This window comes from Lagopus leucura, unplaced genomic scaffold, assembly GCF_019238085.1.
Source record: "Lagopus leucura isolate 7727_CA_CO unplaced genomic scaffold, USGS_WTPT01 Super-Scaffold_100002, whole genome shotgun sequence".
Classification (NCBI taxonomy): domain Eukaryota; kingdom Metazoa; phylum Chordata; class Aves; order Galliformes; family Phasianidae; genus Lagopus; species Lagopus leucura.
In genome coordinates, this window is record NW_024962263.1 from 32,350,482 (window position 1) to 32,378,435 (window position 27,954).

The window sequence follows — 27,954 nt, forward strand, 5'->3', positions numbered from 1 at the left end:
AAGCAGGGCTTCCAAGCAGCAGAAGCTGATTCTATCCCACAGACAATTCCTTGCCTCAGGCTGGATGCTTTCCACGTAAGTATTTTAAGCACTGGGAATTTCCAGGAGAATTGCACATGCCCTGTCAATGTTAATACTATCTCAAGGATCATAAGAAGTCATTCTGAACTGGCTGACACACAAATGTCAGACCTCCCTAAGCCATCCAGAGGACACTGAGACTCAATTCTAAGGATTTCAATATATCAGTGTCATCTGATTAAGGGCAATGAAAACATTAACACATTATAATCAAGTACTAGGAAGTCAGTCTGTCCTGCAAAGAATTTAGGTATAGCTGTTTGCTCTTATATTTCACTAGTTAGATCTCCAGACTGTGGACCAACTGAAACCAGGTCATTCCTTGCACACACACTGCTCTCTCTTTAGATTCCCAAAACAAAGTTCTATTTTGGTATCCTAAGAGTCTGGATTAAATATAAATTATTGATAGTGTTACCTACAGTGAAGGTCTGCCCCAGTTTCAGCCACTGGTCTTAACTGCATCCTGGCAAACCTTAGAATAGCCAAAAAAGTCCACTCTATGGTACACACTTACCCTTAGCTCAAATCAGGCTAGTTTTTAAGTAAAAACAGGAGGTTTAAGTGGTATGCTTTAATTGGACCAGTATTTGTAAGGTTCTGTGCAGCTGTCTGCTAATAGCTAAATGGGGCCAAATTCACAGTGAAGGCAATAGCTTTAGCACTGATAATAATCTCTGCTGTCTGTGGTCTAAGTAACATCTCAGAGGCAGATGCACTCTCAGACAACTACAAAAAACACACAAAAAAATCACATAAATCCAAGAAAACAAACCACCAAACCTCTGAATACCAGAATTAAGAAGTTTGTTCTGCCTCTGACTGAAGAATTTACAGCTGAGGAAGTCTGAATGATATTGTCAGCCAGGTCTTAGAAAGTCCACACTGGAAAAAGAAATGCATTTCTTTCAGCCTGAATACTCTGTGTTTGCAGCACACAAGCATTTCACTGGGTATTTCTTCTATGAGAGGAATTTTTTTCTTCGTACAATAAATACACTGGGAGGCTCCTAAAACAGATCTCAGGGCTGTGCTTGGAGGATATAAATACCAACTTACTAAGGATGAAAGCCAAACATCACTGACTGGAAGCATCTTAAACTCTTCTTTTCTCCACGGTAGTTTTTAAAGGAGTACCAATAGTACCAAAACAGTGACCACTACAAAGAGAAAGTAACAATTTAAAGCAACTGCCCTGTCTTTTTCTTCTGCCATGGAATCATTAATGCCTGGGTACAAAAAGGTTTTATAACAGTAAATCACTGGTAATTTAACAGGGTACAATGCAATGTCAGATTTTAATCCAGAGGGGATGAAGGACAGATTCCTGCTCTTGAAAAACAGATAAGAAGAGACTGGTTTTCAGCATTTATTTTCCCAACTAGTGCAATATGCAAAGTTCTTAAACAAAAGTGACCTTTTTTTTTCCTTACTATCAACAGTGGCCAGCAGTTGTCCAAAAGTACAATAAGGTGCCCATCTCTTAATAAGCGCATTTCATAGGAGACTGCTGCATACGTGATAGCTTTTCCCAGAACAGACTCCACTGATAACACTTTTTTTTTATGTGAGCCCTGCAGTAACAATGTGGCCACAAGCTAAGTGGCTAAAATCAAACCTACATGACCTAAGTGTAAATTACCCTGTATTTTTAATGGATTTAGACTTTATGGAAGAATAAGGAAGGAAATCTGATCGTACTTGAACAGGGAGGAGTTAGGAGGTGACATCTCATTTGAGGTGACAGATTAATTCATCCTCTCAGAAGAAGGCCATTCTTGTATCAAATTAGATTTTCCTACATGCAGGAGTTTAACCAACTCCCACAATATCTGTTGACTAAAATATGACTGGATTTGTTGGGAGCCTGAGAAAAGTCTTCTCTGCTGAAATAGACCAGAAGAGCTTTAGATTAAGATAAGTCAACAAAATAGACTTCATTCTGTATCGGAAGAACTTTAGAGAACTTCTGTTGGGATAGTACAATTCTGCCTCTGTAGTTATGCCATGAAATATTTGTAAGCACAGCCAAGGCACTTGGAGGCACAGTGCTCTACAACATTGCCCCTGTTGTGACCATTTACATCTGTGCAAAATGGCATCAGCATTTCTAGATGTGGACAGTAGTGTTTTATGGTCACATTGCACTAATCCACATGATAAGACAAGATGTAAGGTAGTGCTGAACCAGGCAGGCCTGGGTAGTCTCATTTGGGGGAGTATCATGGTGAGTCCAAGAGTAGAGTTAAACAAACAGCTTTCTGGCAGTCATGCCAACATGTCCTCCACTTGCTCCACATTGCCCTATCTCTACAATACCCCTTTTCTGCTCTTGTTCTTGTAGACAGTGAATCAATGGGGCAGACTTTGTGCAGCTCTGCTGATTTCTCATAGTCTCACTTGAATACCAAGATCAATTTGCCTGATTGGGCTTAGCTTTATGTGAGATGAACAACGATGTACTAGACTGTGGAGTAAATTCCACCATTACAGTTTCATCTCTGAATTGGGTCTGACGTTGCATTGTACCCACTGGTGAAAGTGTGAAGGCAAAGATATCAAGACTGTCTCGAGTAAGGGACAGTATATGGTTAGCAGGGAACTGATACATCTCAGATGCCAAAAAAATGAGATGTTCTCTTGCTTGAGTTAGATCAGCTGGACTATGGCAGAATTAACTTGAGCTGCAGAAAGACATTATTGCCCTTCTTATCCACTCTTGCCTTTCTGTGGGGAACACGTCTTTACGCAGGACAATCATCAAAAGTTTTATTTCCGTGTAAAGTGCAGCATTTCAGATCAAACCATTGTTCATAAGCTGAACTGACATGCAGAGAATGCATGTCAGAAGTGTTTACTTCTGCCAACTCTAATGTGCAGGCAGTAACTTCTACCAGACTTGGAGAAGAGCAGCCTCCCGTGTGCCACTCCCTGTGCAAAACTATTCCCCTACCTGAAAACTGCACTTATGCCACTTACAGCATTAGGGAGAAATTTATGCCACTTCACTGGCATGTGTACAGTCATGCTCACAGTGGCTAGAAGAAATGAAGACATCAGAATTATTCATAACATTTTGAAAAAGAAAACATTCACTATAGGACTTCTTTAAAAAAAGCACATATACATCTAGTTGTGGTTTTTTTTTTTAATGATATGGGTTTTCTATAGTTGAAGGTGATATAAAGTTGAAATAGTGCAATTTTAAAACAAAATTAGTGCAGGAGTCAAACTACAACAAACAAAACTGAAGTTGTAGATTGTTTTTTAAAGTGGAAATATGTGACTATCTGGCTTCGAAAGAAAGCATATGGATCTGTTTTCAAAAGCACAGAAGTGCACCAAAGTGCTTTTGAAAGTCATAAATCCAGTCGTCTCTCAGTAAGATTTAAATTTTGTTTAGAAAATGAAATGAGGATGCTTTAAAAAAAAAATGTTTCTAATCTTAGCGCGGGATTTGAGTTTTGCTGTCAGATAATAATGACTAACAGGCTGCTATCAGTCAAAGAGATACCATCACGTTTAAAAGTGCATTTCTTATGTTAATGTTACAAGAGCAGGGAAGATAACTGGTGAAATATTTTCTTCTCATGTACATTTAAAAACCTTTTGTAACTCACTTAAAGAAGTGGATAACATCCTATTGTTCAGTCTTCACAACAGCAACATGAAAGGCAAATGGCTTTAAAATGGAAAATGTGTATTAAAGCATTATTATTGTCTAGAAAACATGGAAAAAAAGCTATGTGAAGTGCAATAACTTGTAATGCATTTTGTGAATGTTATTTGTTTTAAATTAATGCTGTCCATTTAAATCAAGAATACTCTGTGTGTTTGGGGAGCCCTTTCCTGTTGTCATTAACTCAGTGTTGAGCAAAAGGAATAGCTGATACTTATTAGAGTGGCTAAAAATAAAACTGAATAACTCCAAAGGTAAACTCCTTGCCACAATGAACACCATAAACATTTTGTCTTTTCACAGAGGCATCACATCAGCTTGAAAAAAAAGAGCAAAGGCAAAACTCAGAAATAGCTACACCTTGTTACAGAACTGCAGACATGAGAGGAAAAATGATGAAGACACATTAGCAGGTACACCTGTGCAATAATTACTGATTATTTTTTCTGTATCTGAGGTTTTGTCTTTCTTACTTTCCAAAGATCACTAAGAGAATGGCTGTGTTTAAAGGCATGTGTGGGAGTGAGTGTGCATCTGTGTCTGTTTTGTTCCACACACAGAGGTACACGCACACACACACACTTAACATCTTTCCACTGTTTTTTAATTTTAGTAACTCATTTAACCCAACTGGAAGTGAAGCTACAATTTCTTCTTGCTTTCAACATTATAAATATTCCCAATGCTATAAAATCTATTGTAAGAATGTACATTCAGTGACTTTATGAGGCACAGGACCTGCTATTGTATTTTCAGGGAAGCTCATGTGCGCTCTGTTCTGTCCAATGTTGGACAATGGTGGGGAATCCAGGGGCTCACGCTTGATCGCTTGAACCAAGCAAGGGTTTTTAAATTCACATGGCATTTTAAACACCTCATTACTCTGCTCCTTCTCCCCTGGAGCAGGGCTGTAGAATTGGCCATAGCCCTCGGCGTGCGGCAGGTCAGGCAGGCTTTCCAAGCAGGCGGAGGAGTTCTGGGGGCAAAACGGGGCCACCTCTCTGTTACGCAAACCCTTGCAAGATCTGTTCAGATTGAGGTTGCTGGGATGATTTGCTACAATGCACTGCCAGTTATGTGGTGTGTAGAGGCAGTGCCTTGGCTTCTGGCAAAGTGAAGCTTGCTGACAGAGGTCCGGTTCTGCTTTAAGGTGCACCCTATTGGGATAGCTGAACAACTGCTTCCTCATGGTGCCGTTCTCATCCAGCCAGGCTCGGTTTTGTGGCATCGGGTAGTTATCAGCAATGTTTTCAGAATCAGAATCGTATTCTGTTTTGATAGGCATATCCAAGGGAAACGATGCATCATAGAGAGACTCCGAGGATATTAACGATCTCTGCAGTTTCAGGTGGTCTGTAGTATAGTTCTCCACAGCACGCTGTTGTAAGCCTGAGTAAGACTGACAATTTTCTGCACTACCCCAGTGGGAAGGACAAGTTGATGCTAAATTTAAGAAACTTTGGTCCCTGTTGTAGAACGATCCAGCTCTTCGGTTTGAACACGCATTCATTCGCTGATTTATAGAACAAGAGCTTGAATTTCTGAAAGTCCAGCTACTGTTTGTGCTGCAGTTGTTTTGAACGCCTAAAATTGGTGCATTAGAACTGAGAGATTCCTCCTGCACGAAACACTCACCATTTGTATGAGGCTCAAACTTCACTTTTACATTATCTTGCTCATTTTTTACTGCTGTCCAGTTGAGATGCTTCAGTTGGCCCAGAGTTTCAATGGCACTGTTGTAGGAAAGTCCTTCCAGGTTTCCCTTCAAACTGGCAAAACTGTTCGGTATCTTCAGTTGTTCATCTTCATCCCTTTCAGTAACAGTAGGAAAAAAGAAAACATTCAGTAAAAGGTTTCTAAATTGACCTTTTCTATGATACAAATGGAGTAATTGGATATATATTACAAGCACTATTTTTTTCCTTAGTTTAGTACCTCATTTTCTTTTCCATATAAACTTTGCATTTGTCCAAGATAGAAAAAAAGAGTTTCCATGCATGTGAGCACCACTTTGTGCAAGACTACCTTTCTGTGGCACTCTGACATTTAAGTTACAACATACATTTAGTTGAGGCACAGAGTTCATAAGACTTTAAATACTGTAGTATTCTGTGTACTGTATGGTAACTACCTTACACTGTCATTCTTCTGTTAAAACGTATCTAATGGATGGGGTGCAAACAGCATGTTAAATGAGATGTATTTTGTTAGCAAGGAGTTATTAAGATGCCTAAGAACTTTCTCATCAAAGCAATTTGAGTATGAAACATGGGGGTCTTATATTTTGAGAATGCATAATTAGAGAGAGGAAACAAAATACCCAAATTAAGTGTCCAGAATAGTCACAGATGTTCATACTGGACACAGAGTTATTTTACATGTCCAGCTTAATTTGTTTTGTCTTTAATTTTCCAAGATGATCAGTGAATTAATTTTCCATGCCCTAACACTGAAGAACTCAACATTTTTTAAGAGTCCAGACAAAGAAAACTGCCTGAGCACTTTCGTACTCAGTGCAGCAGGTTTTTTTTAACTCCAAACTCCAACTTTGCTGGAATTTGCAAATGTGCTGCTTTGCAATCATGCAGAGTCTGTGCTATGAACCTGCACCCTCCTTGTCAGCATGAGAAGTGGACATTGCAGTAAGGAGCCAGGCATGACAAACTGGAGAGGTTTTCAGAAGACTTTTTTCTTGACTCGCTGTCAGAAACATTATCCTCGGGTATGGACTTAATGCGCAAGTATAGGAATTTCCAGTAGGGGGAGTTCGTGCTATTATAAAGAGAGAACTTCCCACAGTTACGAACATACAGCCAAGAACAGAGAGCATTTTCTTTCTACTTCTTTTTAAGTGTTCTGGGATGCAAGTTCGTTGCAGAATTACCTCTTGGGAAACGGTGTAATTGGGAAAATAGAGTGGAAAATATGCAAATAGTAGTAAAAGTTTAGATCACCAAATCAAGGATTTCACAGTGAAACAGTGAAATTTCTCGAAAGAAGGTATGTTTCCAGGAAGATAGCATGCATTTCAATAAAACAAAACAAGCCCACAGAACAAAACAAAAAAGTAGTGAGGGTAAAAAGAACAGGTAGAATCTACTGCACACTAGCAGGAGAACAGAACTGAGTATCATCTGTGAGGCCAACTCTAGCGATGCTTCAGCTTGTAGGAACTACTAAACAAAAAGGTAGATTTAAATGACTCAGAGTATAAAAATGTAACTAAGAAAGCATCAAAGAGCATGTTCAATTGCACAGAAAACAACGTAAAGTGGAGAGTTGAGTACAAGGAACAGCCACTCTTAATCTGTTTTGTTGAAGTTCATTACTTTGCATGGCAAGATGATGTTTGTGCCATCCCAGGAAAAGTAAAGAGGTGAGAGGTCCTCTCCTATTCAAAAGATCCCAAAGATATGCTGCCTGCAAGGCGTATCTACTCTAGAAATTCAAAGATTATTTTTCATTTATTTTTCCAGCTGCAAGGCATCCGAAAAGAAAAGAGCAGAGATACTGGTCACATGTTTTCCTCAGGACCAGGTGGTGGCTACGTAAATCTCCTGGCCCCTGCTCTTCCCTCAGACGGGTGTGAACTGGGACAGTCCCATGGTGGAAGGAGGAAAAGCCTATGCAGGAGGAAAGGGGAATATCCAATGGAGAATTCCTCTCCGAACACACATCTGCTGGGTATAGTTTTCACTCCAAGGCTGAGCCTACAGCCAGCTAGGTATAAGATCTACAAACATACAATAAATACGAACATTCCTGTTTGGATTGTGCTGAACAGCCACAACTGAAAACATAAGCTCAACTGTCATCCACAAAGACAAAAAAAATAACTTAACATTATCAAATATTGGGAAAAGCCAGGGCACTAAATCAACAGTTTCAGCTGTAATGTAAAACCAAACCCCAAGATACATTTTTGTGCAAGAAAGCCAAAACATATTAGGAACGAAAGAGCCTGGAGTACTTTTTTAATATGTATGTACACTCAACTTCAGAAGAAAGAAGACTGAAGAATGCAAACATATTCTTTAGGATTATAACAGCCTTCTCACATGATCTGGGACATAAATGGATTTTTATTTGTTAAATAAACTAAGTCCTCCTTATACACATATTTTCTTAGGATGCGACACCCATTTAAAGATCTCAGACATTAGGAATTCTAAAATATGGGGTTTTTTAGTATTGGAAAATATACTTACTTTAGCATTTGCTGTTGGGCAACAACATATTCTGAACAACCACTTCGATACAGAAGTTGAGTGTTAGCTTGAACCCAGACCCAGTGATCTTCATTTGTTTGTACTTTGACTAGAGAAATGCCATTTTCTCCATTATTCTTCGCTATGCAATTTAAAAGAAAGTATATTTTAATCCAAGCAGTTTTTAATATTTTTTTCTTAGCTTTTAAAAATTATTTTTATTTTTTACTGGTGAATGCCAACAGGTTTGCTGCCTTGGAATCATCATCAGCAGCAAAGTATGTACTAAAATATGTCACAGAACTGGGAAAACTACATGAAGAATAAAATTTGAAAAATCTAAGGTGGTGATTAGAACCACTTAAGCTGTAATGAAAGGTATTTCAGTATTATTATTTCATTAGCAGTTTCTCCCTCTCAATAGTATTCCTGTATCAGTGATAAAATATTAATGAAAAATGAGGCTGTAACAATGGTGTTAAAGAAGTTACAGGCTTTTGCAGGTACAACCAAAGGCTGACTACAATTCTACAGAAGAAGTTGCCCTTTGGAGAAGACTCACCATGAGAATTCTATCCATTGCAAAAATCTGAAATACAGCATAGATTCTCACAGTGTTGCAACACCCAAACACTGGGAAAGCGTGAGTCAAAGTCACAAGCAAATCTGAGTTCACAAGAGAATATATTTTTTTTCATTTTCCTTCTACTTTCTGATCTTTGGGGAAAACTAGCATCAATAATATATTTTCTAGTTTTCTTCACATAGGAAGAGATATGATTGTTATAAAGAAAAGAATAAAAAAGGGAGAAATGGGACTGACACCTGGAAAGCCTACCAGGTGAAAAGAAAAGGCAAGATTCTTTCTCCACAGGCTGTATATACACTAAAAGTACTTAGCATATATACCTTTGAATTGGTTTTCAGTAATCTGTAATACATTAGCAAAAGTTGCACCTTCATGATGACTATTTCTTCCATATAATTCTGCTGCTTCACACAGACCTGAATTACCTTTGGAACTGGAGCTGTAAGGGTCAGAAAATGGGGAAAATTCCTTGTCAGCAAATAACAACAAAGCAAAATTACAAACTCTGAAAGATGTGTGATTTTCAAGCTGTTGACCATTTTCAAAGATTGATGCTTTAAATATATAATAACCAACATTAAATAATCATCTATGTTTCATCATACAGTTGCTCAAACTGGAGTATGACTGGAATTCTGCATTCAATTCAAAGGAATAGTTATATTTAGGAGCATTCTGCTCATGGCTTACTATATGTGGAATAGTAAGTTCCAGCTTGAATTGAGACAAGCATTGTGTTCATTCTGCTCTGCTTGTCGTTCAAAGTACTTACTCACCAGCAGTGCACTTAAAGATTACCATGACTTCAGTCTGCAACAATCATGTGATTTAAATGGATTTCTTCCAATCTTTAGTTGGAAATATGTATCAAAGTTTGTAAATTCTGTAATAATCCTTTCCAAACTTTTGCCTTCGTTAAGACCATCAGACTAGAAATTGCTATATACATTTTCTGACCATCCTTGGACAGCATGATTTAAACCTGAACCAAATGAAACACTGAAGTGTTGGTTCTTTTTAAATATAAATAAAATAATAATAATACAAATGGGATAGGAAATATATTAATTTTTTTTTTTTTTTTTTTTTTTTTTTTGTCAAATCCTTAATCACTGCCCAGTTTTTCCGCTGTTACAGCTGGTAGAATGAAATATTTCTTTGATAACTTCCAAAGACTAGGAAGGAGAATCCAGATAAATGATGCTTATTTACTTTCTAAGAAAAAGTTAACATAGAGAGTCATTTAGCATCACTTGTACATTTAATAAACTGGAAGCTCGCAGTACATTTTACTAAATGCTATATGATTAATTTGAAAATACTTTGCATTCACTGCTGCATCATCAGCTTTGTGTTTTGTTTTCACAAGCAGGCTTTTCATCTTCATCTCTGTCACAGAAGGGAGAAGTAGTGGTACCACTATGCAGAATAAGGACAGCTGAGGTGGTAATACTGCTCCTGATGAGGACTTCTTCCTTTGTCCAAAAAGAAACTTCAGTTTGCCTTGAAACTGCATTGTCTGTTATATAAGAACACAACAGAATTATCTTACGCGTTTCATGTATAAACATTTTAAAAATGCCAGTAAGTATGCCACCTATTGAATAAGTAACAACAAAACCAGTTTTGAAACAGGGAGAAAAAAAAACAATTTTCTATCTCTCACTATTCCTCATTTTCTTTGCAAACCTGTCATTGTTAGAAGAAAAACCAAGATTGGTCTTTACTAAGCAAAGAAGTGATTTCTAGAAATAAGCCACTCTTAGCAAGAATATTCATAGCAAGAGTATTAAGAATGCAAAAGACTTTTTAATTTTTTTTTTTATTATTATTAAAGTGAAAAAGGAATCAAGTTTTATTCCTGTTCCTTTAAGTAACACTTTATGAATAAATGCTAATGACTGAAACTTAGTTTTGCCACGCTTGTGCAAACAGTGGGCAGATATTGTCCAAGAGAGCTTAAAACATAAACATTTATCAGTTCTTTCAACTTGAAATATTACAGCCTTTTCTTCCAACATTTTTTACACGTATTAATAAATGTCTTCAGTTGTTTCTTGTTAGAGTACAACAAGTGAAAAGCATATTCTATCTATGGCTGCAAGCAATCTATGCATGCTCCCCTATTTTTCATCTGAAGTAATTTAAATCTAGTGCATCATGACTACTGTTGTCTAAGTAAAATTAGACTTACAAGGAAGCCAGAAGTACTGTCCAACAAGCAGCGAACTCGACAGATGAAACAACGAGTTAAGAAGGAAGAATAATCTGTTGTTGTGCTGTCATTCTCTTGTGCTTTAAACAATTTACTGAGAATATATTCTTCTCCTGTCAACAACAATATGTATCAGATCACACTAGAAAAGAATAAAGCTGTTCTGTACCCACTTGAAAAGGAAATTGCTAAATGCTGTTTTATAGAGGGGTGAATATTTAACTGCATTATGTACAGGCATATCTGGAGATGCTCTACCAAACGAAAAAAGACAGGCTTTACGATGGGATTCAGGTGACTCTCTTCAAAAACTTTGCTTTACTTCCTGAATTTTTGTCGGTTTTAATGATGCAGAGTAGGGCAACAGATGTTACAGATTTTAATATCAGAGACTAGAGATTGTACATTAGAAAAAGCAACAAAATCAGGAAAAAAATGCTAATGCAAGAAAAACAAAAGCAAAAATAAAACAAATGAACAGTGGCTGATTAGCTAACGTTCAGCTGTTGCCTTCTCGGTTTTGAATGAAGCATTTGCCATTTTTGGACTACAGGTGCATAGCTTTTGAAACATTTATTTCCCAAAAGACACACACAAGTATACATACAGAAGAATGAACTCAGGAATTAAAATTCTCCACTGTGTATACTCAGGACAAAAAATTCAAATGTTTATAACTTTTATAGTTTGAAATACTCATGCACATTGTTCCATTTCTTTTCTGCATACTGCGTATAAAATTTTGCAAAATTCTTGTGATCTTTTCCCTTCAAAATACATTCTATCTATTAACTTTGGAATTCTATGAAAGTACATGACTCTGTTCCTAAAGAGAGACTTCATAAAAGTTGCTGCAGGATTTCTTCCAATTTCCCCCCCGCTCATCTGAAAAACTATTTCCTTATCTTCTGGTGGAATGCATACATTTAAATGGGATCCTACTTGTTCTTCTAAACACTCTGATTTATACAACTTCACGTGGGAAAACAAATGGCAGAAAGACACGTAGCCACTGTGGTACTGCATAGAACAATTTTGCATGTTTTTTATCTTTTCCTGTTATTGAGAGAAATACTCATGTCCTGATTAGTGTGAAGAAAAGACAGGTAGGATGAGCACTGATGTTGCTTATTCTGTCTTGATAAGAATATTCATAAGCACATTAGTCAGAGGAAGAAAAGGAAACATCAACATTCTAGGCTCAACAGTACACGGCAGCATGAAAAATCCAAAATCAGGGAGAAACATCATTTTGGGGATATTAACACTATAAGTAACACTACGCAGTGTTGCAGTGAAGAGTCTAACTTGACAAGGAACGGGCAATAGGTGGAGGGCTATTCTAATTGTACAGTGATGTGTACATTTCCAATTAACGCTATATAGTCCTACCTGTTTCTGTCTGTAGCTGCTGTCCAGACATCTGAGGTGGATTCATGGCCCAGTGCAGTTGTCTACAGAAATCCTGGCGATCGTCAACGTGAATGTAATCATATATGTTTTGGTGCATTACATCAGTCTGAAAGAATTACAACAAGCAACATTTAATCCCCAGGTTTAATGGGGCAGACTCTTGTATTTATTAGAATCATAGAATACTTGGGGTTGGAATGACCCCTGCTATGGGCAGTGACACCTTCTTCTAGACCAGGTTGCCTAAAACCCCATCCAACCTAACTCAAACACCGCCAGGTATGGGGCATCCACAGCTTCTCTGGGCAGCCTCCTCATTTTCACAGTAAAGAATTTGGGTTGCTATTTTCCAAAAAAATAATGACTGATGTAGGGAATTTTGAAAGCAAAGACTCACTGAGGAAAGTTACTTCAGAGGCCCCTGTTTTTCACATCTGCTTTTTGACTTAATATCCTCAGAAGATTATTTTTAATAGCATATTGCAAATGTGAATCATAAAAGTCCAACTGGCAGCCAGCTAGTAGTGTCCCACAGGGACTGATGCTGGGTCCAGCAATGTTTAATTTCTTGACAAATGGGTGATGGGATAGAGCACAGCCTCAAAAGGCCTGCTAAGGGTACCAATCAGGGAGAGCTGGACAGACCTTGACAGGCTGTAAAAATTAGTTGGCAGGAACCTCAGGAAGTTCAACAAAGGCAAAATCCTCTCTAATTTTGGGTTCTTCGGGAAAAGAAACCGAGGCTTGATAAAGTAAAAGAAATTGCAATAAGGCTGGTAAAGGGTAAAGTGGAAAAAAAATTGCAGTAAGGGTAGAACAGAGGGGCTGTAGGATCTCAAAACTTGACTAGATAAGTCCTGGAGCAACCTGATTCAACTGGACCAGATCTGAGGAGGAGGTTGGAGCAGACAAACTCCAGAGGGCCTTTCCAACTCATGAGCGTATTTACTCTGTGCAAGCAACCAGTCTAGAATAGCAGAACATTATACAAAAGGATGAATTTGATTTTACTAGCAAATCCTATTTCTGCCAACAAAAACTTTACAAAAGGAAATTGCATGCTATGACATTACAAAGAATTCCTCTTCAACTCTCCGATTAAAAAAAAAGTCTAAAATGGCATAGTAAAATAGTAATGCTGTATATCCAACCAGCAGTAGAAGAATAGGGCAAAACAACAAAGTGTTCTATGTTTTAGAAAGCCAGTTGGCAGGAATGACTGCAGGAAAGTCATTAGAAAGGCTGCAATATTAAGCATTCTATATATTTGCTAATATAGTTACCTGATGAAACCCTAGGTAGTCCACAATCGTTGATGATGCATAAAATATCATTCCATCTGCACTCACCACCAATGCAAAACCGTTCAGTGACTAAAGAAAGGAAAATAATGATCATCAGAAAATAAAGGGAAAAATGGGTCTAATAATTTAAATAACATTCTAGTTTAGTCTCCTTTTGATTTCAAATATGAACAAACATGAACATACAGTCTTTGTGACTGTAGAACTATAGAATATTATTTTCTAAGTGCAGAAGAAAAATAATAACATAAATGTAGCATGTTTTTGCTGGGTTTTTTTGTGTTTTTTTTCTTTTTGGTTGGTTGGTTGGTTTGGTTTGGTTTGGTTTTGGGGTTTGTTTTTGTTTTTGCAATTCAGAGTAAAATTTCTGGGATTTAGATGGTGGAAATGTTTTCAGTTTCATAGATTCACATAGATTCACATATGTTTTGCCAGCCAGACTAAGCTGTCAAAAATCTACCCAATCCTAGCATCCGGACTCCAGTAGCAAAAGAGTGCAACTGCTTCCTAGAGCAGTCTTCCTGCCACCCACAATTCAAGTACTTCCCTTGTCTTCAATAACTTTTGAAATAACCTTTGAATATTCCTGTCAAAGCCCAAACTATTTTAATAAATCTTGCTGATTTTGTCCAACTGCATTTTGAAACCACATGAACTTTTTTATACCCCTAAGCTGTTGCAACAGAGTAGTTTAACAGCTTAGTTTAAGGTAGAAAAACTTGAAAGAATTCTCTATCTCATTTTGTTTCATTGAGCCTGCTACTTTCTGCTGTTGCTTTACAACCTCTAGCTGTGTCACAAGAAGGGGCAGTGAAAAATTCTTTCCCCTTTACCTTTGCAATATGGAATGGATATGAAAAAAATCACTCTGTAAAGAAGTTGGACACCACATTTTTCTGTAGGCAGGTAGGGATTTTGTGCAAATTTAGTAAAGTAAGCTACTTTAATCATAAGTTTAACAGTTACATGCTTTATGTTGACTCACATTTTCAAGTAGAAATGTCTTGAATTTCATATATTTTTTGCTTGAAATATGCCTTATCTTTTTAGAAGTCTGATGATACAACAAAGTTCTAATCCAGTGTCTTGTACTAAAATCATTACTGATTGTCCAATAAGATACTTACTGATCTTACCGAGATTCTTAATATAATGAATACAAGGAACTAGAAAAAAATTTGGTTCCTTACAAACATTGCTGTAGTTTCCATACCTTTTCAGAAAGCTCTCTCTGAAATGAAATAATGAATAACAACCTGGAACATGCTTTTTGCAAAAGTTAGGGAGGCTAATTGCAATATAACTACATATTACATGACAATATTATTATCTATTTTGAATTTGAAATTAACATTAATTCACATGATTAAAATTAATAACATCTATCAAGTACTTCTTTTTGGTTATGGTTTAAAACATTCCATTCCATGATGCTTTGCATTTATATGCATTGAAATATACAGATAATGTAATAATTTCCAACAAGAAAATTAAACACATGTGTTCTTATAGTTATGGCTTTAAGGTTTGATGTGCATTTTGAGGTATGGTTATTTTCTTAAGCTTTCGTAAAAAGACAAACATGGAAAAACTGCAAAAAATGCAATCATTAAAATCGGGCAACAAATATTGCATTGATAGAGAACAATATTTAGTCTAGAAAAATGCTAAGTTAATGAATTCAGTGACGTAAGGAAAGCAACAAGAAAATAACTGAAATTAAAAGTAAGAATTAAATGAAATACATGACATGAACATTAACAATCATCACGCTGCCTGCAGTCCGACTAATTTTGCCTCTCCTCCCTTGATAAAGATTCACTGACATATTTTCATTCCAACAGGTTCACATTCCAAGGCAGATGAGATGATCCTATCCTGAGATGGTTTTCAGGTCTTTTGAGATTGCAGTAGAAACAGCTGCTGATGAAGTACTGCTCTGTTTTTATTATCCTTACTTCACCTTTCTCTCAATTTACAGTTGCTGTGATGAGTGTCTTAATCCTGAGCTAATCCTGAAGCCTGAAGCACAGTGGGAGCAAATTTTCAATTGCTCAGTTAGTAGATACACTACCATATTTTTTCTGAGTTTGGTTCTCTTTTGAGTTCCTAAATAAGGACCAGATTTCCAAGACTGCTTAAAGCCTGTTCCAACTGTGACAATGGTGGGCAGAATTTCAAGAGTTCAGCATACAATAGGCTGACCTCCTCAGAAGATTTGACCCCAACCATAAATGTGGAGCACCTTTGGAAACTTGGCCCAGTGGGGCCACATGTGGCCAGGAGCTCTGGGCCTTGACAAAGCTGTGAAATGGTGACTGGAAAAAGCTAGCAATCAGACAGCAATGGCTTACCTACATCTGGAAAAAGCAGTAACAGCATCCCTTTTGATCAAATGGATGTCAAGTATGAGTCAGCTGTAAGAACAGCCAAGGGCAAATTGTGCTCATCTCCAGGAGTGCTCCATCAATCTAGATCCCTTTCAGAATAAGCGATATCTTTGGCTAGTGGATTCACAAGTTATCCATGTCTACTCTTCAACCACAAGCTCTTGATGGCTTGGTGCTATTTTCTACTTCAAAAAAATTGTCCAAATTCATCCCAGGACATCACCACACAGAAATCAGCATGCCAAGATTTCTACGTATTCACATCTGTGCCTTTCAGTGTTCGGAGTGAAGCCTCCAAAGACAGTATCTGTCATACCCATTTCCAATATCAAGTGGAGACAAGAAAGCATTTTTGGCATCTTGTCCCTTTGGACTCATCTTCACAGCAATGAAACCATCAGTGATGTGATGTTAGGAATTTCATTACATTTTGAACATCTGGCAGGCCTTTTAATTTGGGCAGACTAAAAATTTCCATAAAGATAACCATAGGACAATTAACAGACCTCCTTTGTGCAGATGCCTGTAGCTGTTACCATGCAGTTTCCAAAAGACCTCCAGTTTAGCCTGCACAGCTAGAAATTAAGAACACGTAGAACATATGCACATGGACCCTAAGAGACTTGCTTTAAAATGTAAAACTTGTTTCCCTCCAGTGGAATGTGGGCAGGTTATTCTTTTCACAAGTCTTTCTTTCATTAAGCCAGAATTAGGCTGGACCAGGTTTGTAAATATGGGAACGGGAAATGGGATCATGTGTATTTCTAAGAGTTCAGAACAATGAAGTGGGAACTGCATCTGGAGAGGTGTTAAGGAAGGGTGGGAAGGAGTAAAAGGAAAGAAGTGGAAGAAAGGTCCAAGGAGCCATGTATCAAGGTTAAATCAGAAATGAGTATGGATTTGAGGAGGGATATAAATTAAGAAAGTCATAGATTTTCCCGTTGTTTTTGTTTTGCTTCTCAAAATGCTGATTTCCTTTTCTGAGCTAAGATCTCTCAATTACGCATCTCCTGGTTTCTGATTTTCGTGGCCCAAATACAGACATCAGATGCTCTGCCTTGCAGGCAGGAAAAGCATAACCCACTCTGGTGCAAAAACAATTTTTACGAAGCCACATGAAGCTATTGAAGATTAACACAACTTCCATGTGCCTAAACCTCATTTTAGCTGGGAAACCTGCTGCTTCAACCACAGTAAAAAAATAAGTTAAAAAAAAAGCTGGACATGGAGTAGAACTTCCTATCCAATGAGTTACCCGTGACTCCAAATGTTTTCTTAATATTACCTTTAAGTGCTGTTCAGTGTGAAATCTGGCATCTGTAGCACAGACAGACTGGAATAGAATGAGAATCGGGCTGAGATTCATACTTTTGTGACCTACTGGCTGTGGCTGTGGAAAAGGAGAAGGGCATTTGCTAGCACAGGTCTACCCAGATGTGGGTCGTAATGATTGCAAATTAGTAGGAAAATACCTGTTCTGATCTCTCAAAGAAATCTCTTAGGTATGATATAGAAGTCCATACTCAAGCTCTTTACAGGAACACCACATGGAGATTTTGCATTATTCTGGACAGAACGCTGATGGTTTGTTGAACTGACTGCAAGGCATAGACAGCTTCAATGTATGATAATGAACAGAAACTATTCAAAGCTTTTTGGGTGTAAGTTATCAGGTCTCATAATTAACGGGACAATGAAATGTACAGCTCTGTTCATGGTTTTAGACATTCTCAGTTTCTGAACTGAAGTTCTGGGCCTTGGCAATACCTTTTCCTCATTCCCGCTGTGTGGGGGACTGCACTGAGGTGCTGTGTCAAAAACAGCAGATACCTACCTGTATTATCAGTAACCTGGGAGGAGGAAAAGGGATGGAAAGAGGACTTGGATCAGCCTCACACTGCAGCTCACTCTGCCTAACATGCGAAGACCTGGCCAGGCAGCCAGAAATCTGCCTACCGAAGTGCTTCTTAATGCTCTGTAAAGAGCATCTGCTTGCCCAAAACACAGACAGGACAGCACAGAGAAGTCAAGAGCAGCTCTCCCCACCTTGGCTTATTCCTTTGAGCATAAATAATGGAAAACTTAAAGCAGGGCTCATGGATTTTAGGGGAGAAAATAACCTAGCCCCCTACTTCAATGTTATTTTCATTGCGTGCAACTGGTGTGTTTTAATTAATAAGGTTCACTTGCATCCTTCAATAATTGGTAGCCATTTGCATATATTTGTGCGCACGAACACAAGCATGCACGCACACGCAAAGACATTAGTGCAGACAGTGGAACTCCTGCAACAGAAACCAACTAACTTCTAATCTGCAAAAAGGCATAGCTGTAAACTGCCATTTGGTAAACCATATGGATCCAATGACAGATGGAATTTCTAATCCAGAATAATAGCTGAAACATGTGAGACAGACTTAAATATGCATTGTGAACATTTGTTTGTTTGTATTTGGCTTTTTAAAAACACTTACATGAGTTTTCTACATTGTGCTTAGAAATGAAATCACTCCTTTTTTCCAAGTGGGGAAAAAAAAAAAGAAAAAAAAAAAAAAGAGCTTGGCACCAGACAGAGGCCTGTGTTCTTTTGAAAACATGTACATCCAATTATGTACTCACGAAAAGCCGCACCTGCTACTGAAACAAAAAACAATGAATCTGTCAGTTCAAAGAAAGTACAGCATTATTCTGCTGCCCTCGGTAGCTGCGAGATGAAAGTTATCAGTTCCTTCCATTAAGAAGTTTTAGGAACATTATTAGTAAAGAGGTTCTCTTTGGGAATGAAGGCAAATATTTTGAGGAAGATAGGACTTCCTTTGGCAACAGCCTTTATATATCCTGATATTTTTTTCTGGTCCCATTGCAGAAAATCAGCCAGTAAATACTTCAAAGATATTTTGGTCAAGGTCATGGCATAGTAAAAATAAGAAAAGAAAAAAAAAAAAGAAGAAGTTCCAAGCCACATTTCTCTTATTACTCTTCCTTGAAATAAAGGAAAACTCACTAGCATTCGGTCTCCAGAGACCATGTTGCTATGGTTACTAAAGTACAACAGTCAAGGCCTGCAGCCATGCCTTGCTTTGAACAGATTTTCAAGTCACGCAACTTGGGTACTAAATTTCCAGGGTCAGTTGGCTTGCAGTTTATCTGGAACGGTTTCATTTAATAGTGTGTTGCTGGGTTTTGTGTCCTATGCAGGATGGGGCCATTTTCTGATGATCTAAATAAGAAGCTATTTAAAAACTCTGGAAATGATATACTCACCCTTGTCTTTCATGCTGAAGTCTTACGAGTATTAGGAGGAAAACGCAGGCAGTTAATGTGTCTTTAGCCATATTGTTTAACGAATCAGTATTTCTTTCCACTGGTGTCTCTAGGATGCACTATTACTCTTCTAAAAATCACAAAAGAATCCCTAAGCTTCTCCTTATAAACCAAAGAGAAAGGAACACTTACAGATTCCTGCAACAAAACCCAGCATAAAAGACTATTCAGAAATACTGTATCGAGTGACATCAGAAGATGGCCTTTGCTCGGTATGTACAGTATCTCCTAGCCCTTAGGATGCTTATGTATTTCTTTGTATCTAAACCAACTTCAAAAGGAGCATTTGGGTGACTAAGCACTAGTCAATGCAAAGGGGGAGTGGCGGAATTGTTTTTAGCATTCAGTTTTGATCAAAGACTTGCATGTACTGGTTAGTTTTCAGGCTAACGAAACAGAACAGAATATAAATTTCCATCATTGGAGCCAAGGGAGGAAACAGATCCTACAGGCTGAAGCTTACAGCTCTGGGTTTACATGGGAAATCTTTCAGAGGGGCTGCTGGGTCTGACTGCTTTTCATAGGCAGATGTGTGCATGACAGTGGAACCAAGTGAAAATATTCAAGAGTGAATCTGCAGCATAAATGTAGAAGAAATACACACATACGATCAATTATACTCCTTTCATTCTTCTTGTCTTCCCACATAAAACCACATTCACATTCCTTCCTACCTCCTTGAGCCCGGATATCATTTCAGGCTCCTTAAAGACAGAATGGAAATTCAACATCTACTGCTGCACTGCTCAAAGCAGATCTCAGCCAAAGTTTCAAAGATCGTCCACATAAGCCTTAGAGCCCTGGATCTCATGTTTACTGTTGGGCGGAACAGCTTTGCCATCCAAAATGCACAGGCAAATGATTCACTCAGTGTAACACCATTTTTCACTATCATATCACTTCCACCAAAGAATTAGATCAACTTGGAGATACTTATTTACATATGTGCCTTCAGTCTAAAGAGGGAGCTGGAATGCTGCGGCTTGTCAGGAGGCAGCAGACAAAACTGGCCTGCTGGAAATCAGTTAGGAAAATGTAAGTCATTGGGCGCTGGTAATTGTGAGCTATAAACTTTCAAAAAAACATAGTAGTTCTCTGGAGAGTGAGACTGTAATGTGTGCACACATGTAAACGCACTTTAAACCATGGTGATAATGTTTTTGATATGCTCGATGCATAATAAGTATTGCACACAACCAAAAACAACTTTGCCTTTAAAGTTGTTCTGATTACATGATGTAGAAATGCAAATGTAGCTTTTCTTCCTTTATACTTTATTTCCAAGCTAAGCTTTTGCAACAAAGCTTGTTAAGCCTGTGTCAAGTCCTTGGGGTAGAGACTCCCTTTGTTCCTATAGGCATAAACTACTGGCCTCTGCTGAGCACAGGGCCTCAAAACAAGCCACTCTGCCAAAGACAGTATTGAGAAACAAGAGCTATATGCAGGCTGAACTGAAGCATCATTTGATTTTGAATTTGCAAAAAGTTGGTACGGTGCTCTCTAGAAAGAGACGCATGCCAACTGAACCCAATTGTTTTCACAAGAACTAATCGCTGGACGTTAGAATGTAAGTTGTGCTACAGGCTTCTAGGGTTGAGCAATCCTAAGCAATAGCTTAAATAAAGATTAGGGAAAGTTTTCTTTGAAAAAGTGAATTGAAGGGTGACACCGAGTAGTTCAGTACAGATTTGTTACACGGCATATGTGTTTGGAAGCACCAACAGTGCTTACTATTGATGGCAAAGTTTGATCGATTTTTCATGCCTGATTGTAAACAACACCAATTCTTTTCTTTGCATTAACAATGAGGACTTCAAATGAGAGGCAAGTATATGAAGTATGTGAATACCACCTGAGATTGCACAAGTAATGGGGACTACACATAGGGATCTAAAGAAGAAGAATATTCATAAGTATGAATTCTAGAATTGTCAGGAAAAATATTTTATGAATACATACAAATTCTTACTCCAATTAGTAGTATGCTAACAAGTACCTGGGTGAGTAATATGTCATTTACCTAAGCAATTATCATGAAAGGATACTGAAGTTTGACATAATCTTGCTATCTTTCTTTAGCTTCCTCATGAATCATGGATGTTGAATTTAAAACTGTGCTTTACCAGTAATGGAACCCTACTGTCAATGCTCTTTCATGAACAATGTGCCCTGGACTACACTTGGAAATAGAAACAGTCTTTATAATGATTTATGCAGTTTCTCATTCCATTTTCTCAGAACCAGATGTTCTATTCACAGATGGAAGTAAAGATGGGGCAATATCATATCTTTAGTGCAAGTTCAGCCCATCATTCTTTCTAAGTCCTGCAGCTGCTCTGGGCTTTTCAGGCTTCTCCTCAACAATTTCAATATAGAAAATGCCAGTCTGATTAATTCTATTTGAGAAGACTCAAAATGAAGCATTGATTGCTCACTACTCTGCACTTCTAATAACAAATTTAGTTAGGTAGCCTTTGCAATAACAAATGTAGTAAGATTACCCATTATCTTCCTCAGAAATAACTTTTTGAAAAGAGATTTGAGTAATATTTATCCAACATATTGGACAATTAGACATATGTAAGTACTAAATGTCTGGAATTTTTTTAGCGTTATTTATATGTAACTGTATCAAGTCTTGAAGAGAAGAAGCCATCATAATATTCCATCCACAGCTGACTTTTATTCACACTTGCAATTTGTTAACTAGCATGAAGAGCAGACAGCTCTTACTGCAAGAAATCAAAGCCTAAAAGAGACAATGCTGACGCCAATGGACTGAACGCTGAATGCAATGTCCTAATTTCAGACTATAATTTTTCTGTGCATTTAACACTATATATTGCATTTTCTAATTCAGACATATTTTTGAAAGGGAAAAAAAAAAAAAAAAAAAAAAAGAAAGAAAGAAAAACAACCTGCACTCCACATTCTCTCCAGAAATAGATGCTAAAACAGCTTTTTAAAGCACTGTTTCAGGTCAGCAAAGTTTTTAAGGGAGTGTGATGTTTCATAATTTGTCTTTGGGAAGAGTCTTGTTGCTTTAGTTATCACCTCATGCATGTTTTGTAACCTGTAAAAAAGCCTGTATAAATGTAAGTGGTCCCCCACTGGCAGCAGACATTGATTCTGCTATGATCATCCGGGATACAGTGGAGATGGAAAATTACAAGACACAGCCCCTCTAAGCACTAGTAACATGCACAAATCCTAAGTTGAATTTTAGACCAGGTGAAGACGCCACCCAGGCCTTTCTGTGAGTCTCTGGTTTAATCTGAGTAGACATTGGTTTTCTCATTGTTAAAACAAACAAACAAACAAACAAACAACAACAGTCTCAGTTACTGGAGAATCCTGAGGACTTTGTAGTACTGGGAGGAGGAAGGAGGGTGTGAAATGCATTGGAGAAAATGTCTCTTTGCCGGGCATCATCAGCTTTTGCATCTAGGAATTTCTGGAAGAACTTGAATTATAACACCATATTAAAAGTATCTTTTTTTTTCTTTTTCTTTTTTTTCTACTCATAAAATGCCAAGGACAGCTAAAATCAGAATGATGGCCATTTCACATGAAGTTCCTAAAAAGGCAGCAGAACTATCTGAAAGGTCATTCTTTGTCCTCTTTTCTCCTAATCAGCACTATATCCTCGATAATAGAAAACACTATACTTAATGGTCAACAGCATGCTTTGCAATATCAGTTTTCTTTTCCATTCAAACCTATCAAAAAGTAGTCAACTTTTATTATGAGTTAAGCAAACAAAAAAGAAAGGCATTCTATTTCTGGTAAAGCATCTATTTGTTTCTTTTGAAAACCACACAACCACACATACAAAAAAATACATCAAATTTGCAAAAATTCTTAAGACAGCACACATTCTTGCCTAGATCTGCTTTCTTGATTGTAATTTCACCTTCCTAGGAAGCTATCTAGGCTGAAGCTCATTACATTCTCTGACTTGAGAATGAGGAATAGACTGGGAGCAAGCTGCAAATACAGATTAGGCTTCTGGTTTATAATTTTTCTTGCTCAAGACTGGCTAAACAATGTAAAATTGTGAAAATGTAAGTTATCTTTGAATGCAAGAGCTATCTAAGGTGGTTTCTATTTCTTGTTTTCTTTTCTTAAACAATACATGACTATGCCATCTTCAGCAAATGGACACTTCCCCAAAAGCAAACAGTCATAAAGAAACGTGAAAGGACACAACAGTGTGTTATGACTTCCTTAGCTACCTGGACGTGAGTAGTCCAGTTCTAGCAACAGTAAACCCCAGCACATGGATACGACACAGCGCTTGCACACAGACACTGAACCTACTGATTGGTAAGAACAGTTGCCAATGATTAGTTTGGAGTCAGGGAGAGAAAAAAAACCTAATTGAGTGGAAACAAGAGAATATGTTTTGTTGTGGAGGTCACGTGGCCATGGGACTGCCTCCAGAGGCACTGAAATAGCCTGAGCAGGAACAGAGGAAATGGTTGTGAAAAGTGAGCTTGGGTGGAGTTTGCTGTGATGAGCAGCTTGGAGACAGCAGTAAGGGATCTTAAATCCGGATTCACATCTGGTCTATGTCCAAAGCTGACAGACAGCTTCCCTGCTCCCCAGTACAGATACAGTTTCTCAGCCAGGCCTCCTCTTACCACATCTGAAACACTGCAGCATGTTTGCTCTGCCCTGACACATGGAAATTGACTCTTCTGATGACAATGTAAACTGACACGATGCTGCCTTCCCCTCTGCATACCTGTGCTGGCTGCTGACTCCTCCTTTTCTATCACATTAAATATCAGCTGCTTGACCTGATTTTGAGATCAGCTCCAGCTGACTACCTCTAGGTCTGTAATCTTCCATTCCATGTTGGAGAAGTGAAACGATAGGTGTCACCATTCCAAAATGTTGCTCTCTCTCATGCATGGGCAAGAATTGAAAACCAGCATTTAGTGGTGTCTCTGTTGCTAAAAGGTTTCACACAATGAAAAGATGCTTTCTCCTTCAAATTATTCCTCAATATTCTTTCAGAAGTCAGGACTTGTGCAGTCCAGGCAGCTTGTACACAATGATGCCTGGCTATTATGATTACAGTTTTGCTGCATTGTTGTCATGTTGTCCATTGGAAAACATCTGTAATCTCACATTTAGATTGTAAATCTGAAGGAAAGGGTTCACATCTTTTTCTTCAGTTCCAGCAATCTATCAAGCTGAATGATGCTGCAGCCTAAATTTCAGAACCCAAAGCACTATGGTAGTATTGTGATTGCTGCAGTAGTAACAGTAACACTGAGAACTGGAGTAGAGATCTAACAGTATTCAGAAGTCACAGGCTTTTCGGTCCAGACTTGTTTGAGAGAGCAAAAAAAAAAAGAAATAAGTGAGAACATTAGTTGTTTGTTTAAAGGGCAATAGAAAGGATATTTTTTGCAGAATGTTGTTCCCATGCCAAATTTCAAGTCTGGATTTTAGAAATATGCCCATTTGTAAAGAAAAGGAGAGAAAAAAAAAAAAAAAAAGAGGGACCAAGAACTCTGAAATGTTCCTTTGTGTTCCGCCTGTGCCTGCCAAGCAGAAAGTGAATGTACTCATGTGATAAAGATGGCAAGTTACTCCTGACCCCATTTATGGCTCTTTTTTCATGGATATATTCTCTGCTAATCATCCCAAGAGACTAATGTCAGCTTACATCATGTCATCTGAATCACTAGGATAAGGTTCATGTTTGAAAACAAAGAAAAGCAAAAGGGTTATTTGGGTAACTTGTAAAACTTATTAACTGAGAAAGAAAATGCACCAAGACCAAGAACGCTTTGTGAGAACTTCCTATTTTGGTGGCTGCATTTTAAGCCTGCAAATTAAAAGGTGAAGCTGCGTATCATAACCTAACAGCTTTATTTTAGAAGGACTGCGGTGAGAAAGAAAGCGCCGTCGAAAGCTGAAAAGGAATTCAAGAGCAGAATAAATCAAAAAGTTCCTCTCTACCAGCTTCCGAGTTCTGAAGTCTGTGCCTTGGTCACAGCCCTGTGTAACAGCCGTGCACTTTTGTCTGACTCCCAATCTTCCTTTTCAAGTTTAAATTAAAAAATAACAGGAAGAGTCAAATCTTTTGCTCTCAGACTGAAATTCAACCTAGTGTACCTTTTTCAAGAGCATAGTTTTATCAAGTACTGATTACATAAATCAGTTTGGAAGGAGGAAGTGGAATTACACTAACAAGTTTAAAAAAATTACAGGAAACCAAGTGGGAAAAGGTTTCCTATGTTATTTCCTTAAGCAGGGTGAAGAACAGCACCAATAGGATGTTTTCTAATGTATCATTTTCCAACTCCCTTGGAATGAAACTTGAACTCCAGTTCAAACTGTCAGTAGAGGCCACCTGGAAGTACCTTTCTGTGCCAAATGTGTACATACACCTCCCTTTTGAAAGTAACTCCCAGAAATCTTACTATTTGCAGTCACTTCTGATGTAACTACAGATTGTTAAATAATAGGATTCCATTGCATTAAATCCTGAATCCTCTACTTAGGCAAAAACTCCAACTGGCTTTCCATTGGTTTTGGTGAAGACTGCAGCTCTACACCTGACTCTGCTTTCTGTTTTGCATCAACAGCCCATTGCAAGCGCATATGGTGCTGGTTACAAAGCAAGACACCTCATTTGCCCCACTAGTTGTGTTAACTGCAACTCAAGGCAGCAAAATTCATCTGCCAAGTGCTGAAACAAAGGCATACAAATAGAACATGAAAACTCCATTTGCCATAGAGACTTTGTTAGTTAATGCACAAAATGTCAATAACTTCTTTTTTTCTGCCACTGGTGAAAACTGAGAGGTATTTTTTGTGTTTGTGCAGAACAATAGAAGTCTCTTTCATAGGCATAATGACATCTAAGAGTACCCAGCAGCAACATGGGCCTCCTGAGCTTAGTGTCCCAGCAAGCTAACATGAATAAAGATCGAAGTAGTTACTCACCACCAGCTGCTCCAGAACAGTGGAGAGGGGTGCAGGAAGGTGAACATGGTTCAACTGAAAGAGCAGGTGATTTTTGACATCAGTGGATGCCAGGCAGGCTTTTGTAAGCCTGTTATCACTCTATGTAGAGAAATACAGGCTATGGGGCTCTTTCTCTTCAGCACACAGATATATTAAACCTGCAGTCACCCATTCAGGTTGAAATTCAGATTATGCCTGAAAGACCTTTGCATTTCTTCTCCCACACTAGGGTTTTGTGGCAAAACAGCAATCAAATTCACTACTTTCTTATTCACCTATGTCATCATTTGTTTTTAGCAGGGAAATAGTAACTGAAGTATACATAGCTAAATCTCTGCTCAACACGGGTAAATGTATGGTATCACTGAATTAAGAAATATTATTATAGTATGATGCCTCTTTGGCACAGCTATAAACCAGAACATGAGACAAAATCACTGAAATTTGGTTTCTGTACTCAGAAGGCTTAAAAGTTGAGGATTAACAGAAATCAAAATGGGCCTTCCCTAAAAGAGCATGAGTTGCCAGTGAACATGGAAATGGCTAAACAGGACAGCTCTGGCCTTTATCAGTATTCATCAGTGAGATAATGCATGACAGACCCAGGCAGTCTTATTCCATTAACATCTACTAAGGAGCTGGACAGATCATCCAGATTTCATTTTAATACTCGTGATGTTTTGGGCATAAAGTACTATTTTCACACCTGTAAGGAATTATGTCCGTATGTCTGGAGACAGAGACACCATAAATCCTGTGCTGCAGAAGGAAGCACCACAAAGATTGCTCCCTCAGTAGCAAATACTTTCATAAAGAGCATGAATGCTGCAGAAGCAGCGTTGAGGTGGGCCATAAAAGCAAAGTAACAATTTTCATCAGGTGCAGCTCAGTAGATGGGTGATGTTTAAGCAAGAAGCAGCACCAGCAGTGACAATGGGCCACTGCCTGACTGCATGATAAAGAATGTCCAGAGAGGGCCATCCTCTCAACAGTGGGTGTTTAATTCCTCAGATGGGATAGTGCATAATACGTGGAAATTAGAGATGCTCTTGGGATGAGATATTACCTACACTACAGCCTAAACTCAGCCTGGATTTGAGAGCAGCATAGCTGGGGGGAAGAGTATGAGATGGCTAACAGCCACAGGATGAGTACTGCCGTCAAGGCTAGTGCCTAAATAACTACTGGTGATTCATTTTCATTTTTCCAAGTAACCATTTTACTGCGTTTCTCCACCCCATCACCGCACCCTGTAAATTCTATCTGGATTTACTGACTGCCAATACAACTTATTCTCCCACTTTTCTGGTTACAGGTTTGGCCCAGCGCTCTTTAAACATTCAGTAACAGGCTTCAGAAATGGCATGCAGCCTTTTTTTGCAGGAAGGCATGTGGAACAAGGGCTGCAATACCACCTGTCTTGGAAAACATTACAAGAGTGCAAAATCATTACCGTAGTCAAACTGTTGGTGTCCGAAGTCTCCAAGAAGAGCAAAGATTGAAAGAATGGAATATACTGAAAAAGACCATTAATAAAATCGGATTTGGTCATTAGGGCTTTCTTTGTCTTCTTTCAAATGAAAACTAAATTATGGCAAAAAAGACTCTTTTACTCAGAAGAACTGATCCTTAAACTTAAAACTCTGGAAGAAATTACATATTTAGATACCTGCTGTGCTCCACTAAAAAGTCTTTGATAAACTGGTATCATTGTTTATTTCATTATTGCTGATGAAAGCTATTTGATTTTAGCTGTAAAAATAT

The 27,954-nt window shown here is 38.1% G+C and overlaps 1 protein-coding gene across 1 annotated transcript in view; it reads right to left on the reverse strand.

Moving 5' to 3' along the window:
• Positions 1-4,454: 4,454 nt before the first annotated feature.
• Positions 4,455-27,954, reverse strand: part of AHRR (aryl-hydrocarbon receptor repressor) — a 66,003-nt gene continuing 42,503 nt past the window's right edge. The window contains exons 4-10 of the mRNA XM_042869794.1: positions 13,469-13,558; positions 12,165-12,291; positions 10,752-10,885; positions 9,880-10,076; positions 8,878-8,996; positions 7,969-8,110; positions 4,455-5,571 (exon numbers count right to left, since the gene is read on the reverse strand). Of these exons, the coding sequence (XP_042725728.1) occupies positions 4,455-5,571; positions 7,969-8,110; positions 8,878-8,996; positions 9,880-10,076; positions 10,752-10,885; positions 12,165-12,291; positions 13,469-13,558 (1,926 nt within the window). The remainder of the gene's footprint in view (positions 5,572-7,968; positions 8,111-8,877; positions 8,997-9,879; positions 10,077-10,751; positions 10,886-12,164; positions 12,292-13,468; positions 13,559-27,954) is intronic.